The sequence below is a fragment of the Beta vulgaris genome, chromosome 6, assembly GCF_026745355.1.
Source record: "Beta vulgaris subsp. vulgaris cultivar EL10 chromosome 6, EL10.2, whole genome shotgun sequence".
Taxonomy (NCBI): Eukaryota; Viridiplantae; Streptophyta; class Magnoliopsida; order Caryophyllales; family Amaranthaceae; genus Beta; species Beta vulgaris.
The window spans coordinates 8,968,619-8,983,695 of record NC_079207.1 but is presented as its reverse complement, the minus strand read 5'-3'; the positions used below and the strand labels follow the sequence as shown (position 1 = coordinate 8,983,695).

Here is a 15,077-nt window from a genome sequence, read left to right as displayed (position 1 = left end):
TTTTTTTTTTTTTTTTTTTTTTGGCCGGCGATCCTTGTCGTTCCACAGTGGTTCCGGTGTCGTGCTGCTACTCCGTGCCCCTGGTCTTTGTTTGTTTGCCGTCTCGTTGGTGTTGTGGAGCGTGAGTTGGTGTGCCCTAGCCTTCTTTCGCTTGTTGTTTTTTTTTCTCTGCCATATTTTCTTTGAGGTGTGATGGGTGACGCAACTCCATCCAAGGGGGACGCTACTCCCTCCAAGTATGAGCCTTTCACAGATTATTATCTTCATCCTAGTGAGGGTTCCCAGTTAGTTATTTGCCCCGTCTTGCTTACCGTGGACAATTATGAAGAGTGGTCCCGATCCATTCGCAATAACCTGCGCTCCAAGAGCAAGCTCGGCTTCGTGGACGGTACTATCTCTAAGCCTGCTGCCACATCTCCGGATTATCGTCAGTGGGGTATTGTTAACTCTACTCTTGTTGCTTGGATTTTTAATACAATTGATTCTAGTATTCGTTCCACTATCATTATTCCTGATGATGCAAAATATTGTGGGATGACTTGCGGGATCGTTATTCTCTTGGTAACGGTCCCCGCATTCTTGAGATTAAGAATGCTATTGCTGATTGTAAACAACGCGGTCGTTCTGTTGCAATTTATTATGGTGAATTAAATAAACTGCAAAATCTGTTGTCTAGTTACTTGAAATTGCCTGCTTGTACTTGCTCCGCTGCTGCTGAATATGCTAGAATGCATGAAACTGCGATGTTGCATCAGTTTTGTATTGGTTTGGATTCCCAGAAGTTTGGGTCCGTTGTGTCTACGTTGTTGATGAGTGATCCTTTGCCTACTATGAATGCTGCTTATGCTAAAATTATTGCTGATGAGCGTAAGCAGTCTGTGTCTGCGGCTCAGGAGGCCACTTCTGCTACTTCTGTTGGTTTCCGTGCTACTGGTTCTGCTTCTGGTCGGTCTTCGGATCGCCTGGAATGTAGTCACTGTAAACGGGTTGGTCATGATAAAGACCATTGTTATTCGCTTCATGGTTTTCCTGATGGGGGTCGTGGTGGCCGTAGTGGCCGTGGTGGTCGAGGCGGTCGTGGCGGCCGGTCGACTGGTAAAGGCAGGGGTGATTTTGCTGGTTCGTTGGTAGTACTGCTCGTGGCGCCAATGAGCAAGTTTCTGATTCTGATCGTGGGAGTGTTCCTACGCTTTCTGATACTCAATGGAAGGAGCTACTGGCTGCCTTAAAGGGTTCCAAGTCTGGTTCTGCTTCGGATAACACTAAACTTGGTACGTTTAACTCTATTGAGTGGCTCATTGACACTGGCGCTTCGAATCACATGTCTGGTAACATTGATTTATTTACTTGTTTGTCTGATATTTCTTCGCCTGTTGGTTTGCCTAACGGCAAAAGCACGACTGCCACTAAAGAAGGCCGGGTTATTTTGTCTGATGGTTTAACCCTTGATAATGTTCTTTATGTCCCTGCTCTTCAATGCAATTTATTGTCTGTGTCTCAATTATTAGAAAAACAATCTTATTTTATTATGTTCACTGACAAGCTATGCATTATTCAGGACCGCAATTTGAGGAACCTGATTGGAGCGGGGGAGCAGTGTGATGGGGTCTATATTTTTCGTCCTGTTCGTGCTCGGAATCTGCAGGCGCATAGAGTAGTTGTTTCAGATGCTAGTTTGTTGTGGCATCGGCGGCTCGGGCATCCGTCAATGCAAGTTGTTTGTTCTCTTCCGGGTGTTACTAGTAGTCATCATAGTACTTCTGGTTCAAGTTGTTTGTTTGATTGTGACATTTGTTTTATGGGGAAGCAACCCCGAAACTCTTTTCCATTAAGTTCCAATAAAGCATCTGATATTTTTGACTTAATACATTGTGATATTTGGGGTCCGAATAAAATTGCGTCTAGTTGTGATGCACGTTATTTTTTAACCATTGTTGATGATTTTTCTCGTGCTACCTGGGTTTTCTTGATGGTTGGTAAATATGACACTGCTCCATTGATTCGTGAGTTTGTGCTATGGTTGAGACACAATTTCACCGCACAGTTAAAGTGGTGCGCAGTGATAATGGACAAGAGTTTCTCGGTTTGGGCTCATTTTTTGCTGCTAAGGGTATTTTACATCAGACGTCGTGTGTTGACACGGCACAACAAAATGGCAGGGTGGAGCGTAAACATCGTCATATTTTGAATGTGGCTCGCGCCCTACGGTTTCAAGCCAAGCTTCCTAAGTATTTTTGGGGTGAGTGTGTTCTTTCTGCTGTTTATTTTGATTAATAAAACCCTACACCTCTTCTTAATGGCAAAACTCCGTATGAGTGTTTATTTGGTCAAGCTCCATCGTATGCTAATATCCGTATCTTTGGATGTCTCTGTTATGCTGCAAATCGTCCTCGTGTAAAGGACAAATTTGATTCCCGTTCTCGAAAGTGTATCTTTGTTGGTTATCCCAATGGAAAAAAGGGTGGCGTTTATTTGACTTGGAGACGAATGAATTTTTTGTAAGTAGGGATGTTCAATTTTTCGAAGACAAATTCCCATATCTTAACTCGCTTCCGGATGAGAAACGAGCTCTTTGGGAAGCTTATTTTGCTTCTCCACCGGTTTGGGAGGATGCTAATGATGATGATACGCCACCCACCGCCGGTACCGCCGCCCACCCGCGGTCTCCCGCATCAAACCGCAGCCAGGTCGCGGACTCTACTGCTGCCTCTCCCCCTTTACGGCAGCTTCCAGCAGCAACCGCGGCTTCCCCGCGGCACCCAGCCCCAAACCGCGGTCCTACCGCGGCGCCTCCTGCTGCCCCCACTTCGTTGCTGCGTGTCCCAGCAGCAACCGGACCGCCCCGCAGCCCGCAGCTCCGAACTGCAGCCCTACCGCGGTCCCTACTGCTGCGTCCCAGCAGGGTGTGCGACGCAGCCCCCAGCTCCTCCGTGCTGCTGTCCGAGGTCCCTCACCTCCCCTTGGACAGCCCGGTCTTGGTCCTAGTGATACATCGTCGGTTGGTGATGGTGGTAATACTACAGGGTTATCTGAATTGAGGGGAGTTCATCAAGGGTGATCGTCGTAGTGATCGTGAGAAACGTCCTCCTTCGTGGCATCGTCATTATGTTATCAATACTGTTCTTACGGCAAATATAGACCCCTCTCCATCATCTGTTGCTCCCACTCCTTCTTGTTCTTCAGGTAAACCTTTTCCTATAGCTTGTCATGTTGAATATAATAATTTTTCTATGAGACACAGATGTTTTTTGATGGCGATTACCAAAGGAAAGGAGCCGTCTTCTTTCAAAGAGGCGGTTAAGCATGAGGCCTGGCGTCAGGCGATGCAAGCTGAACTTGATGCTCTTGAGCGTAATGGTACTTGGACCATTGTCGACCTTCCTCCTGGTAAGAAGGCGATTGGTAGTGGCTGGGTTTAATACAAATATACCGACCAGTCCACGGTGGAGCGTTTCAAGGCACGGTTGGTTGTCCGTGGCAATCGTCAAGTTGAAGGTGTTGATTATAACGAGACATTTGCTCCCGTTGCTAAGATGGGTACGGTACGCCTTTTTCTTGCCTGTTGCTGTTTCTTTGAATTGGGAATTGCATCAGATGGATGTTCACAATGCCTTTCTCATGGTGATTTGGATGAAGAAGTTTATATGCATTTTCCCCCTGGTTATGGTACTCCTTCTCCTGGCAAGGTTTGCAGGCTCCGGAAACTTTATATGGTTTGAAAAGGCACCCAGACAATGGTCTCAAAACTGTCTACTGCTCTGCGGAATTTTGGCTTTAAGAATTCCTACGCTGATTACTCTCTGTTCAGCTATGTCAGGGCAGTGTTTCGTTGCAGTTTCTTGTCTACGTCGATGATTTGATTATTGCCGGGTCTTCTCATGACGCCATTCTTCGGTTTAAGACATATCTGTCTCAGTGTTTCTTTCATGAAGGATTTGGGTGTGCTTAAGTATTTTTTAGGTGTTGAGATTGCTCGTAGTCCGGAGGGTATTTTTCTCTCTCAACGCAAGTACTCGTTGGATATCCTCACTGAGGCTGGCATGTTGGGATGCAAACCGATTGATACTCCGATGGAGCAGCACCATCGTCTCGCTCTTGTTTCAGGGGAGCCGTTGCGTATCCAGATCAATATCGTCGGTTGGTTGGTCGGTTGGTTTACCTCTCTGTCACTCGGCCGGAGAGTTGAGTTACTCGGTGCATGTTTTGGCTCAATTCTTGAGTGATCCCCAGGTTTTCACTGGGATGCAGCCCTGCGTGTCTTGCGTTACCTTAAGGGTAGTCCGGGTCAAGGCATTTTGTTACGCCCTATGCCAGATTTACGATTGACTGCTTTTTGTGACAGTGATTGGGCCGCTTGCCCGTTGACTCGGCGCTCTTTGACTGGCTATCTTGTTTTCTTGGGTCGTTCTCCAGTTTCTTGGAAGACTAAGAAACAACCCGTCTCTCGCTCTTCCGCTGAGGCCGATACGTTCTATGGCTGTCACCACTTGTGAGTTGAAGTGGTTGAAAGCTCTCCTGTGTTCTCTTGGCATCGATCACTCTAAACCTATGCAGTTGTTTTTGTGACAGTCAGTCTGCTCTTCATATCGCCAAGAATCCGGTGTTCCATGATCGTAACGAAACATATTGAGGTCGACTGTCATTTTGTTCGGGATGAGTTGTTAAAGGGTAATGTCTCCAACCTCCTATGTCTCGACGACTCATCAATTGGCGGATATTCTTACGAAGGCCCTTGGCCGACAACAGTTTGGTTTTCTCTTACGCAAGTTGGGCATTCGTGATTTACATGCTCCAACTTGAGGGGGAGTATTAATGAGTCGGGTTTGTATATATTAGCCTGTATCTTGTATATTTGGAATATCCTATCTTTTAGGAATATATCCTTTTAGGAGTTTAGGTTTCCTTGTATTATACGTATATATACTTGTGTGATCATCAATACAAGGTTAAGCCGTTTTCTCCTAAAAGGATATATTCCTAAAAGATAGGATATTCCAAATATACAAGATACAGGCTAATATATACAAACCCGACTCATTAATACTCCCCCTCAAGTTGGAGCATGTAAATCACGAATGCCCAACTTGCGTAAGAGAAAACCAAACTGTTGTCGGCCAAGGGCCTTCGTAAGAATATCCGCCAATTGATGAGTCGTCGAGACATAGGAGGTGGAGACATTACCCTTTAACAACTCATCCGAACAAAATGACAGTCGACCTCAATATGTTTCGTACGATCATGGAACACCGGATTCTTGGCGATATGAAGAGCAGACTGACTGTCACAAAACAACTGCATAGGTTTAGAAGTGAACACAGGAGAGCTTTCAACCACTTCAACTCACAAGTGGTGACAGCCATAGAACGGTACTCGGCCTCAGCGGAAGAGCGAGAGACGGTGGGTTGTTTCTTAGTCTTCCAAGAAACTGGAGAACGACCCAAGAAAACAAGATAGCCAGTCAAAGAGCGCCGAGTCAACGGGCAAGCGGCCCAATCACTGTCACAAAAAGCAGTCAATCGTAAATCTGGCATAGGGCGTAACAAAATGCCTTGACCCGGACTACCCTTAAGGTAACGCAAGACACGCAGGGCTGCATCCCAGTGAGAAACCTGGGGATCACTCAAGAATTGAGCCAAAACATGCACCGAGTAACTCAACTCCGGCCGAGTGACAGAGAGGTAAACCAACCAACCAACCGACGATATTGATCTGGATACGCGAACGGCTCCCCTGAAACAAGAGCGAGACGATGGTGCTGCTCCATCGGAGTATCAATCGGTTTGCATCCCAACATGCCAGCCTCAGTGAGGATATCCAACGAGTACTTGCGTTGAGAGAGAAAAATACCCTCCGGACTACGAGCAATCTCAACACCTAAAAAATACTTAAGCACACCCAAATCCTTCATGAAGAAACACTGAGACAGATATGTCTTAAACCGAAGAATGGCGTCATGAGAAGACCCGGCAATAATCAAATCATCGACGTAGACAAGAACATGCAACGAAACACTGCCCTGGACATAGCTGAACAGAGAGTAATCAGCGTAGGAATTCTTAAAGCCAAAATTCCGCAGAGCAGTAGACAGTTTTGAGAACCATTGTCTGGGTGCCTGTTTCAAACCATATAAAGATTTCCGGAGCCTGCAAACCTTGCCAGGAGAAGGAGTACCATAACCAGGGGGAAAATGCATATAAACTTCTTCATCCAAATCACCATGAAGAAAGGCATTGTGAACATCCATCTGATGCAATTCCCAATTCAAAGAAAAGCAACAGCAAGAAAAAGGCGTACCGTACCCATCTTAGCAACGGGAGCAAATGTCTCGTTATAATCAACACCTTCAACTTGACGATTGCCACGGACAACCAACCGTGCCTTGAAACGCTCCACCGTGGACTGGTCGGTATATTTGATTTTATAAACCCAGCCACTACCAATCGCCTTCTTACCAGGAGGAAGGTCGACAATGGTCCAAGTACCATTACGCTCAAGAGCATCAAGTTCAGCTTGCATCGCCTGACGCCAGGCCTCATGCTTAACCGCCTCTTTGAAAGAAGACGGCTCCTTTCCTTTGGTAATCGCCATCAAAAAACATCTGTGTCTCATAGAAAAATTATTATATTCAACATGACAAGCTATAGGAAAAGGGTTACCTGAAGAACAAGAAGGAGTGGGAGCAACAGATGATGGAGAGGGGTCTATATTTGCCGTAAGAACAGTATTGATAACATAATGACGATGCCACGAAGGAGGACGTTTCTCATCACTACGACGATCACCCGTTGATGAACTCCCCTCAATTCAGATAACCCTGTAGTATTACCACCATCACCAACCGACGATGTATCACTAGGACCAAGACCGGGCTGTCCAAGGGGAGGTGAGGGACCCTCGGACAGCAGCACGGAGGAGCTGGGGGCTGCGTCGCACACCCGTGCTGGGGACGCAGCAGTAGGGACCGCGGTAGGGCTGCAGTTCGGAGCTGCGGGCTGCGGGCGGTCGCGGTTGCTGCTGGGACACGCAGCAACGAAGTGGGGGCAGCAGGAGGCGCCGCGGTAGGACCGCGGTTTGGGGCTGGGTGCCGCGGGGAAGCCGCGGTTGCTGCTGGAAGCTGCCGTAAAGGGGGAGAGGCAGCAGTAGAGTCCGCGACCTGGCTGCGGTTTGATGCGGGAGACCGCGGGTGGGCGGCGGTACCGGCGGTGGGTGGCGTATCATCATCATTAGCATCCTCCCAAACCGGTGGAGAAGCAAAAAAGCTTCCCAAAGAGCTCGTTTCTCATCCGGAAGCGAGTTAAGATATGGGAATTTGTCTTCGAAAAATTGAACATCCCTACTTACAAAAAATTCATTCGTCTCCAAGTCAAATAAACGCCACCCTTTTTTTCCATTGGGATAACCAACAAAGATACACTTTCGAGAACGGGAATCAAATTTGTCCTTTACACGAGGACGATTTGCAGCATAACAGAGACATCCAAAGATACGGATATTAGCATACGATGGAGCTTGACCAAATAAACACTCATACGGAGTTTTGCCATTAAGAAGAGGTGTAGGGTTTTATTAATCAAATAAACAGCAGAAAGAACACACTCACCCCAAAAATACTTAGGAAGCTTGGCTTGAAACCGTAGGGCGCGAGCCACATTCAAAATATGACGATGTTTACGCTCCACCCTGCCATTTTGTTGTGCCGTGTCAACACACGACGTCTGATGTAAAATACCCTTAGCAGCAAAAAATGAGCCCAAACCGAGAAACTCTTGTCCATTATCACTGCGCACCACTTTAACTGTGCGGTGAAATTGAGAAAACGGCTTAACCTTGTATTGATGATCACACAAGTATATATACGTATAATACAAGGAAACCTAAACTCCTAAAAGGATATATTCCTAAAAGATAGGATATTCCAAATATACAAGATACAGGCTAATATATACAAACCCGACTCATTAATAGTATACAAGTGTATTTAGTCGATCATGTGAAAGTTTGTAGATTGTCTCAATTTAGGCTTTGTTTATTTAGATTCATTTTAGCTAGATTATAAAGCTTACTTGAATTAATTAAGCACAAAACTAAACTAAATTGAGAAATTGAAAAAATAAGTAAAAAAAAAAAACAGAGTTGTTTCAAAGTTTTATCATATACTTCCTCCGTGTTTTTATTCTTGCTACATAGAGAAAGTGGGGGGGTTTTAAGAAAGGTAGAGAGAGAAAGTAGGGGACCACCACTTTTTGAATAAAAAACCATTTGTTAAGGAAAAAGTATGAGTATTTTAAAATAAAAGGTGGGGGACCACCAACTTTTTAATAGTATTTTAAGATTTTTATGGTGAAAAGGAATCCATTTATGGTATGTAGCATCTATTATGACATTTCCATTTAAGGGAAATGTAGCATCTATAAAAAAACGGAAGAAGTAGTACAAAGTACAAAAAAGGGGAGGGGGATTCGAACACATGATCTATCATTCACAGCACTTCAATTTTAACCACTAGACCAATACATACTTAATTAACAAAGACAACTTTCTTTTTTTTGAGCTAATGAGAATTCTCTTGCAAAGAAGGGGAGAAATTGGGGATCCTTCTAGCAAGGGGTGAGAGTTGAACTCCTGACACAAAGGTGAAATGAGGATCTTATAACCACTAGGCCAACCTTAATCCTCACAAAGATTAAGGGCTTGTTCTTTTTGGTATAAAACAGTTGAACTGATCTGAATTGAGCTGAACCGAACTGAATTGAATTGAACTGAACTGAAATGAAATGAATAATGATATGTGAGAGTAAAAGTATTGTCAAGAGCTGAACTGAACTGAATTGAACTGGTCTGAACTGAACTGAACTGATCTGAACTGAATTGAACTGAACTAAATTGAATTGAAATGAACTGAACTGAACTGAAAATAAGTTGGGGAGAACAGGCCCTAACTATTTAAGCATGAAGAAAGTATGAAACAAAGTAAGGCTATGTTCAGTTCACCTTATTTTTGCTTATTTCAGATCTAATCAGATCAGATCAGATCAGAAAAAATAAGTTCAGATCAGATCATGCTTATATTTAAAAATCATTATATCTTTCATTACATATTAGTAAAAATTATAATAATTGAATATTAATAAAGTACTCATTGAGACGAATCAAACAAGACCCCACATGACTATATTTTTTCTTATACATTGAGAAAAATCTAAATGATAAGATCTTGTTATCAGATCAGTTCAGATCAGATCAGATCAGAAAAAATAACCTCAGATCAGATAAGTTCAGATCAGAAAATTTCAGGTGAACTAAACATAGCCTAAATTTATTGTACTCTTGTAGCCTCTGTAAAAGGTGGATTAAGGCTATGTTTAGTTCACCTGAAATTTTCTAATCTGAACTTATCTGATCTGATCTGAACTTATTTTTTCTAATCTGATCTGATCTGATCTGAACTGATCTGATTACAAGATCTTATCTTTTAGATTTTTCTCAATACATAAGAAAAAATATAGTCATGTGGGATCTTGTTTGATTCGTCTCAATGAGTACTTTATTAATATTCAATTATTATAATTTTTACTAATATGTAATGAAAGATATAATGATTTTTAAATATAAGCATGATCTGAACTGATCTGAACTTATTTTTTCTAATCTGATCTGATTTGATTAGATCTGAAATAAGCAAAAATAAGGTGAACTGAACATAACCTAATTGTAGTAGATGAAAAAAAAATGATGTGTGATTTCATTATGATTAAAATTTATACTCCTACTTCGCAGCTCGCTGGGCTGAGCAAGAAAATGATTGGCCTTTCTAGTCCCGGCATTATCACTGCTGAACCAAACACATTTCTTGCAGGAATATTCCACTTGCCTTATTTAATTTTAAGCATGTCTTGTTCTTTGCTGTAATTTCCTCTCCATTGCTGTGAAGTGTGAACTGGCCAACGTTAAGAAACATACTTCCTCCATTTCTTTTTACTCGCTACACTTTTTATTATGGGAAGTTTCATATTACTTGCTACACTTTTTGTTTGGGCAATAAACTCTCTCTATCTCTCTCCTCCCACATGGGTCCCTTTTTTTTTACTCTCTACCTCTCTCTTCTCCAAAAATTGCCTAGGAGTCCGTGAAATGAGAAATGTAGCGAGTAAAAAGAAACAGAGGAATTATTTTTTTTTCAAAAAACAAAAATTTAGGTGTACCTGAACTATAATATCAAATTCTCAACGGTATACCCGAACTTCTTCAATCTTCCGAGATGTGACTTTTTTCACCAAAAAACGTTAGTTGCCGTTACACGTAAATCGAGATGTTCTGAAGCGCAAATTGAGGCGAATCTAATAGTTTTTTTTTTTTTTTTTTTTTTGCAAATTTTGGCCTCAATTTTGACCTTTAAAGGCTAAAATGACTCCTTGTAACCTTGAACGAACTATATTTTTCGGCATGCAAACAGATGCATGCAAATCGAGATATTTTTATTGAGGCGAATTTGATTATTTTTGCAAATTTTCGATCTCAAATTTGACCCTTATTTTTCTAGCGCATGCAAACCAATCCGCACAAATAATCGAGCTAAATCCTATATTTATTTATTATCTAACTGAATGCTCCGCTACTTAATGAAATATTTCCTAAAAAAGTCATGGTTTGGAGCATCAATGAAGTTCGGGTATACAACTGGAGATTTAAAAATGAGGTCTACCACTGGGATTATGGAAAATTGCATGTATACCAGTGGAAATTTTCCTTTTAATTCGTACTTTTCTTTCTAGTATGAAATTAAAAAATGGGCGTTATGGCATGATAAGTTGTTTAAAAATAACTTATAAGGAATTAAAAATAACAATTTCAGTGGAATTGGGGTAAGAAAATGTTATAACCTCCATTGTGTTAGTGATCAAAAAGTTCGTGTACGTTCTTGCTACACTTCTTTTTTGGACAATAACACATTTAAACACATTTATAACTAAATTAAACACATTTATTTATACTCCATAAAATGTAGCGAGTATTATGCAACAGAGTAAGTCGTTTTTTTAAATTAAAAAAAAAAAAAAGAGAAACAAGGGAGATCCAACCAAAAAACATGATTGTACTATAAGAACAATATCTCAGTGTTTCATCTAGCAATTAATATACTAATATATAGAAGCTCTGAAAATAGTAGGATATTGCTCTTTTAGTCTTCTATAAGTAGGACTTTGCACACAAGGGCCACCAGTCCACTCTCTTACACTTCACAAATCACTCATCCTTTAGCATACTGCATAGCCAACAAGCAAAGCAACTTAACAAGTTTCTAGAGATTCTTGAAAAAAAAAAAGAGGTATATTTTTATCATATTCTTAAACACCATAAAAATCATTCTATAAGATTCACATATATTCTGTTCAATAAATTACTTATATCCCACCATAATCACTAGAATTAATGCCTTAATTAGAGTATCACTTTCATGTATCTTTAATCTTTTTATATTTATTCTATGGTAGTATTTGTGTTTAATTTTCTTGTTTCATCCTACATTATGATCTTACAGGAATAACATAATGTTGGTGAATACAATGGCAAATTTTTATGAAGTGAATAATTGTTCAAATATTATTCATCCAAATACAAACTTAAACACTTCACAAAATAATAGCTTGCTAGCAAGTGCAACCAATATTACTCCCTTAATGCTATGCTCTTCATCAAAGGCGGCACGGCTATCACCTGAGGCTAAAGCTCTTGCAGCTTGCAAGAGCCACAAGGAGGCTGAACGACGGCGTCGAAAGCGCATCAACGCTCATCTTGCCACCCTCCGAACCCTTCTCCCTAATCTCATCAAAGTAAGCTCTCTTCTTTTTTTCACTATATTCTTGTTTTCTCACCTTATGAAGAAATTTTCATCTAACTTCATAAAATGTTTTCATAATATCATGTCATATAAATTTACTCTATTATTTTATACATATGAGTCACGAAGTCAGTACAAAATACAAAGAAGGGGAGGGGAAATTCAAACATATGACCTACGTTCACAGCACCTCAATCTTAACACTGGGCCAAAACATGCTTGGTATATAAATTTACTCTATGATAGTAATTCTTATACTTCAAGGTTACTAATTGATTAGTAGCTTTGGTTCTTTTATCTTTCTTGTCCAAAATGGGTATACAAGAATGTAATTAAGAGTGATACAGACAACATTTAGTTTGTCTTTTATAATACAACAAATGATGCTAATTAAATAAGAAAATTTGCCATGTAAATTATTTATATGACATATAAAAACTATACCATTAGATTTACCAAACTCTCATAATATAGTATTAATTTTTCCTCAACATTATGTATTAGTAATGCGTAACTTTTGTTTAAAAATGGAGAATATATATGTTGAGAAAGTGTAATACTACACTAACTCTTTTTTTTTTTCCTTTCTAAAATATAATCCTTATTAATGTAAATCGTCAACAAAGACTTAAGTGGTTGAATTGTTGCCACACGACTTTTTTTAAATTGATTTACTTTCTCCGTCTTTTTTACTTGCAAATAAAAAAAAACGGAGGAACTAGTACATTTTGAATGTAGCTAGTCCAATTAAAAAAATTCAAGAAAAAGGGACTAAGTATACTTCATATTAATTTATTTTTGTTGTCTAATATAAAAAGGTGAATCATCAGTCCCAATTATTGTCCAAAGATTTTGCAGTTTTGTACTGTTGCTGATTTGTTTGTTCGTTTCACCTGTCCTTAATTGCAAGTTGTTATATAAAGACAGATAAGTAAATTTTGCATGTGGAATGTAGTTGAACCAAATAGAATAGAAGCAAAACATGCATATGGTATACTCAATTTACTTCAACTTTCATTTTCAACCAGATTTTATTTTGGACTATAGGAGTACTATCATTATGTATTTTGTCCAAGGCACAAGTAGAAAATAACATATCTATAATATGTGATGTTGATATGACATGAGATTTGAGTATAAATAAATGTGTGTAACATTTTTGAAAATGCAATTATTTTGACTAGACGGACAAGGCCTCAGTGTTGGCAGAGGTGGTCCGGCGAGTGAGGGAGCTGAAAAAGGCCACCTCGGAATTGGCTACGGATCGACACGACGAGTGCAACGGGTGCAATGCTTGTGTACTTCCAGGGGACATGGATGAGGTTAACCTCCAACGTAGTGAAATTGACAATACCACACACATTGCTACATTGTGTTGTGAGGATAGGCCAGAGCTCATAGTGGACTTGACAAGAGCATTAGGGTCAGTGAAAGGCAAGGTTGTGAAGGCGGAGATGGCGACGGTGGGGGGCCGGACCAAGAGTGTTTTGTGGGTTCGAGGCGTTGGTGGTGGCGCGCCTGAAGGGCTACTTAAGAGGGCCTTGAAAGTGGTGGTGGACAAACCTTCCTCTTCTTCTTCTGGCTTGAGCCATGGGCTGAGGATGCATAGACCATATTAATTAGTGGCTTCTTGTGTTGGGCTTCAGTAGCATTGGGCTTGTTATCTAAGGTTTACTTTTGGCAAATGTAATTTGTAGTTAAGTATACAGTTGGAATACTAACTTATATGTAGTAGTGTAGTACTCTTTTCTGACTGTGCATTAGAAGTTTAGAACAAAAATTAGTAAGGTAATGAGGAGATAAGAAGTATCATATAAATGAAGTTTGTACAAGTTCGTATCTTTATATCAAGTGATTAGGATGATATTCATAGTTGTGATCAAATTGTGGAGTATGTTATATTACTAGTTGTTGGTCCATGCGCAATAAGTTCATAGATTTTTAAGACAAACTGATCACAAGTATACTTTTATCAACGTGGGATAATAATTTGCATACGCTTAAGAAATAGAAGACTAGTTTTTACTTATATATTTATATGACAATTAATTATGAACTAGAAAAACTTATATACTTCATCCGTTCTGTTTTAAATGAAACGTTAGCTTTTTCACGCAACCCAACGCGTTTCTTTAGTCATTAATATCTTTAGTTGTGTACACGTAAAAAATATAAAAAAGTTATAATTTGATAGTATGCATCGAGACGAATCTAACAAGATCCCACTTGACTATATTTTTCTTTATATAATAGCGATAAATTGGAGTTAAAATTGATCAATGAATAGTGTCATTTCATCCAATGTTTCATTTAAAACAGAACGGAGGTAGTATATAGCTCGAGTACTTGGAGATTATTACTTATTTATTTCACTATTTTATATATGCATGTTCTTATGTTTTAATGTGTTCTAGTGGAAATGATATTGTAGCCATTGTGTCTTTTGCTTCATATGAAGTATGTTTAAGAAATACAATACAATACTACTGTAGTAACTTTAGCCTAACAAAAAGAAACAAATTCACCGTCGTATGGCTGATTGGCGATTACTAACGATTATGGCTTTATGTAGGCGAGTTGTAGAACATATACCTACAAGTCTACGACTTAAGATGCAGTAGCAATAAGCCAATTGCAACAGGTTGCAAATTAATTAATTATGTAAAAATAATTTTTGAAAAACTGATAAGAATATGACCGAACAGAGATATATTGTTGTATTATATTATGTTAGAAACATATAACTCCTCAATTGGATTATAATGCATTGATCAATATTCATTATGTGTATAGATTATAAGTAATCAGTCCTTAATCGAACTCTGATACAAGACCGTTGAGTCTATCATCCTTAACATGATTCATAGTTTAATTTGTCATTCATGAGTGCATTCATCATACACTCGGATGTACTATGCTCGAGTATATCATGTGTATAGTAAACTATATACCCAAGGCTATTTTCGCTCATTTGTTCATTTGAGACCTCCAAATGAGATAGTGAGAGCTCCAAATGAGCAAAAAAAATAGTCTTAGTTGTACCATGTTCATGGTACATTCAGGTGTATGATGAAGATTGTAGTCGTTCATGTACATTTCCTTGGTTAGTCTATGTTTGTTTGATAACAAATAAATTAATCTATTTAATTTGTCAAATGTTTCTTACAAAAAAGGGTGATTCAACAAAAAAAAAAACATGTACCAACAATGTCTACGGTAAAATTAACTATATTTTTGC

At 39.7% G+C, this 15,077-nt stretch overlaps 3 protein-coding genes across 3 annotated transcripts; 2 read left to right on the top strand and 1 right to left on the bottom strand.

The window, feature by feature from the left end:
- Positions 1-526: 526 nt before the first annotated feature.
- LOC130592005 (uncharacterized) lies at positions 527-1,865 on the top strand. Its single transcript, XM_057396038.1, has 2 exons — positions 527-1,271; positions 1,559-1,865. The coding sequence occupies exon 1, from the start codon at positions 729-731 to the stop codon at positions 1,227-1,229; it is 501 nt and encodes a 166-aa protein (XP_057252021.1). The 5' UTR covers positions 527-728; the 3' UTR covers positions 1,230-1,271; positions 1,559-1,865.
- Positions 1,866-6,261: 4,396 nt separating this feature from the next.
- Positions 6,262-6,588, bottom strand: LOC130591758 (uncharacterized mitochondrial protein AtMg00820-like). Its single transcript, XM_057395659.1, has one exon. It carries the CDS (start codon positions 6,586-6,588, stop codon positions 6,262-6,264), a length of 327 nt encoding a protein of 108 aa, XP_057251642.1.
- Positions 6,589-11,170: 4,582 nt separating this feature from the next.
- LOC104895500 (transcription factor bHLH30) lies at positions 11,171-13,758 on the top strand. The gene is made up of 3 exons (XM_010682028.4): positions 11,171-11,326; positions 11,540-11,831; positions 13,024-13,758. The coding sequence occupies exons 2-3, from the start codon at positions 11,550-11,552 to the stop codon at positions 13,456-13,458; spliced, it is 717 nt and encodes a 238-aa protein (XP_010680330.1). The 5' UTR covers positions 11,171-11,326; positions 11,540-11,549; the 3' UTR covers positions 13,459-13,758.
- The last annotated feature ends 1,319 nt before the right edge of the window (positions 13,759-15,077 follow it).

Excerpts from the sequence above, each read along its gene's own strand:
- LOC130592005 (XM_057396038.1), top strand. The coding sequence starts at position 729 with ATGCATGAAACTGCGATGTTGCATCAGTTTTGTATTGGTTTGGATTCC.
- LOC130591758 (XM_057395659.1), bottom strand. The coding sequence starts at position 6,588 with ATGGCGATTACCAAAGGAAAGGAGCCGTCTTCTTTCAAAGAGGCGGTT.
- LOC104895500 (XM_010682028.4), top strand. The coding sequence starts at position 11,550 with ATGTTGGTGAATACAATGGCAAATTTTTATGAAGTGAATAATTGTTCA. Across the intron at positions 11,832-13,023 it reads TTCTCCCTAATCTCATCAAA|ACGGACAAGGCCTCAGTGTT; the intron begins GTAAGCTCTCTT and ends TATTTTGACTAG.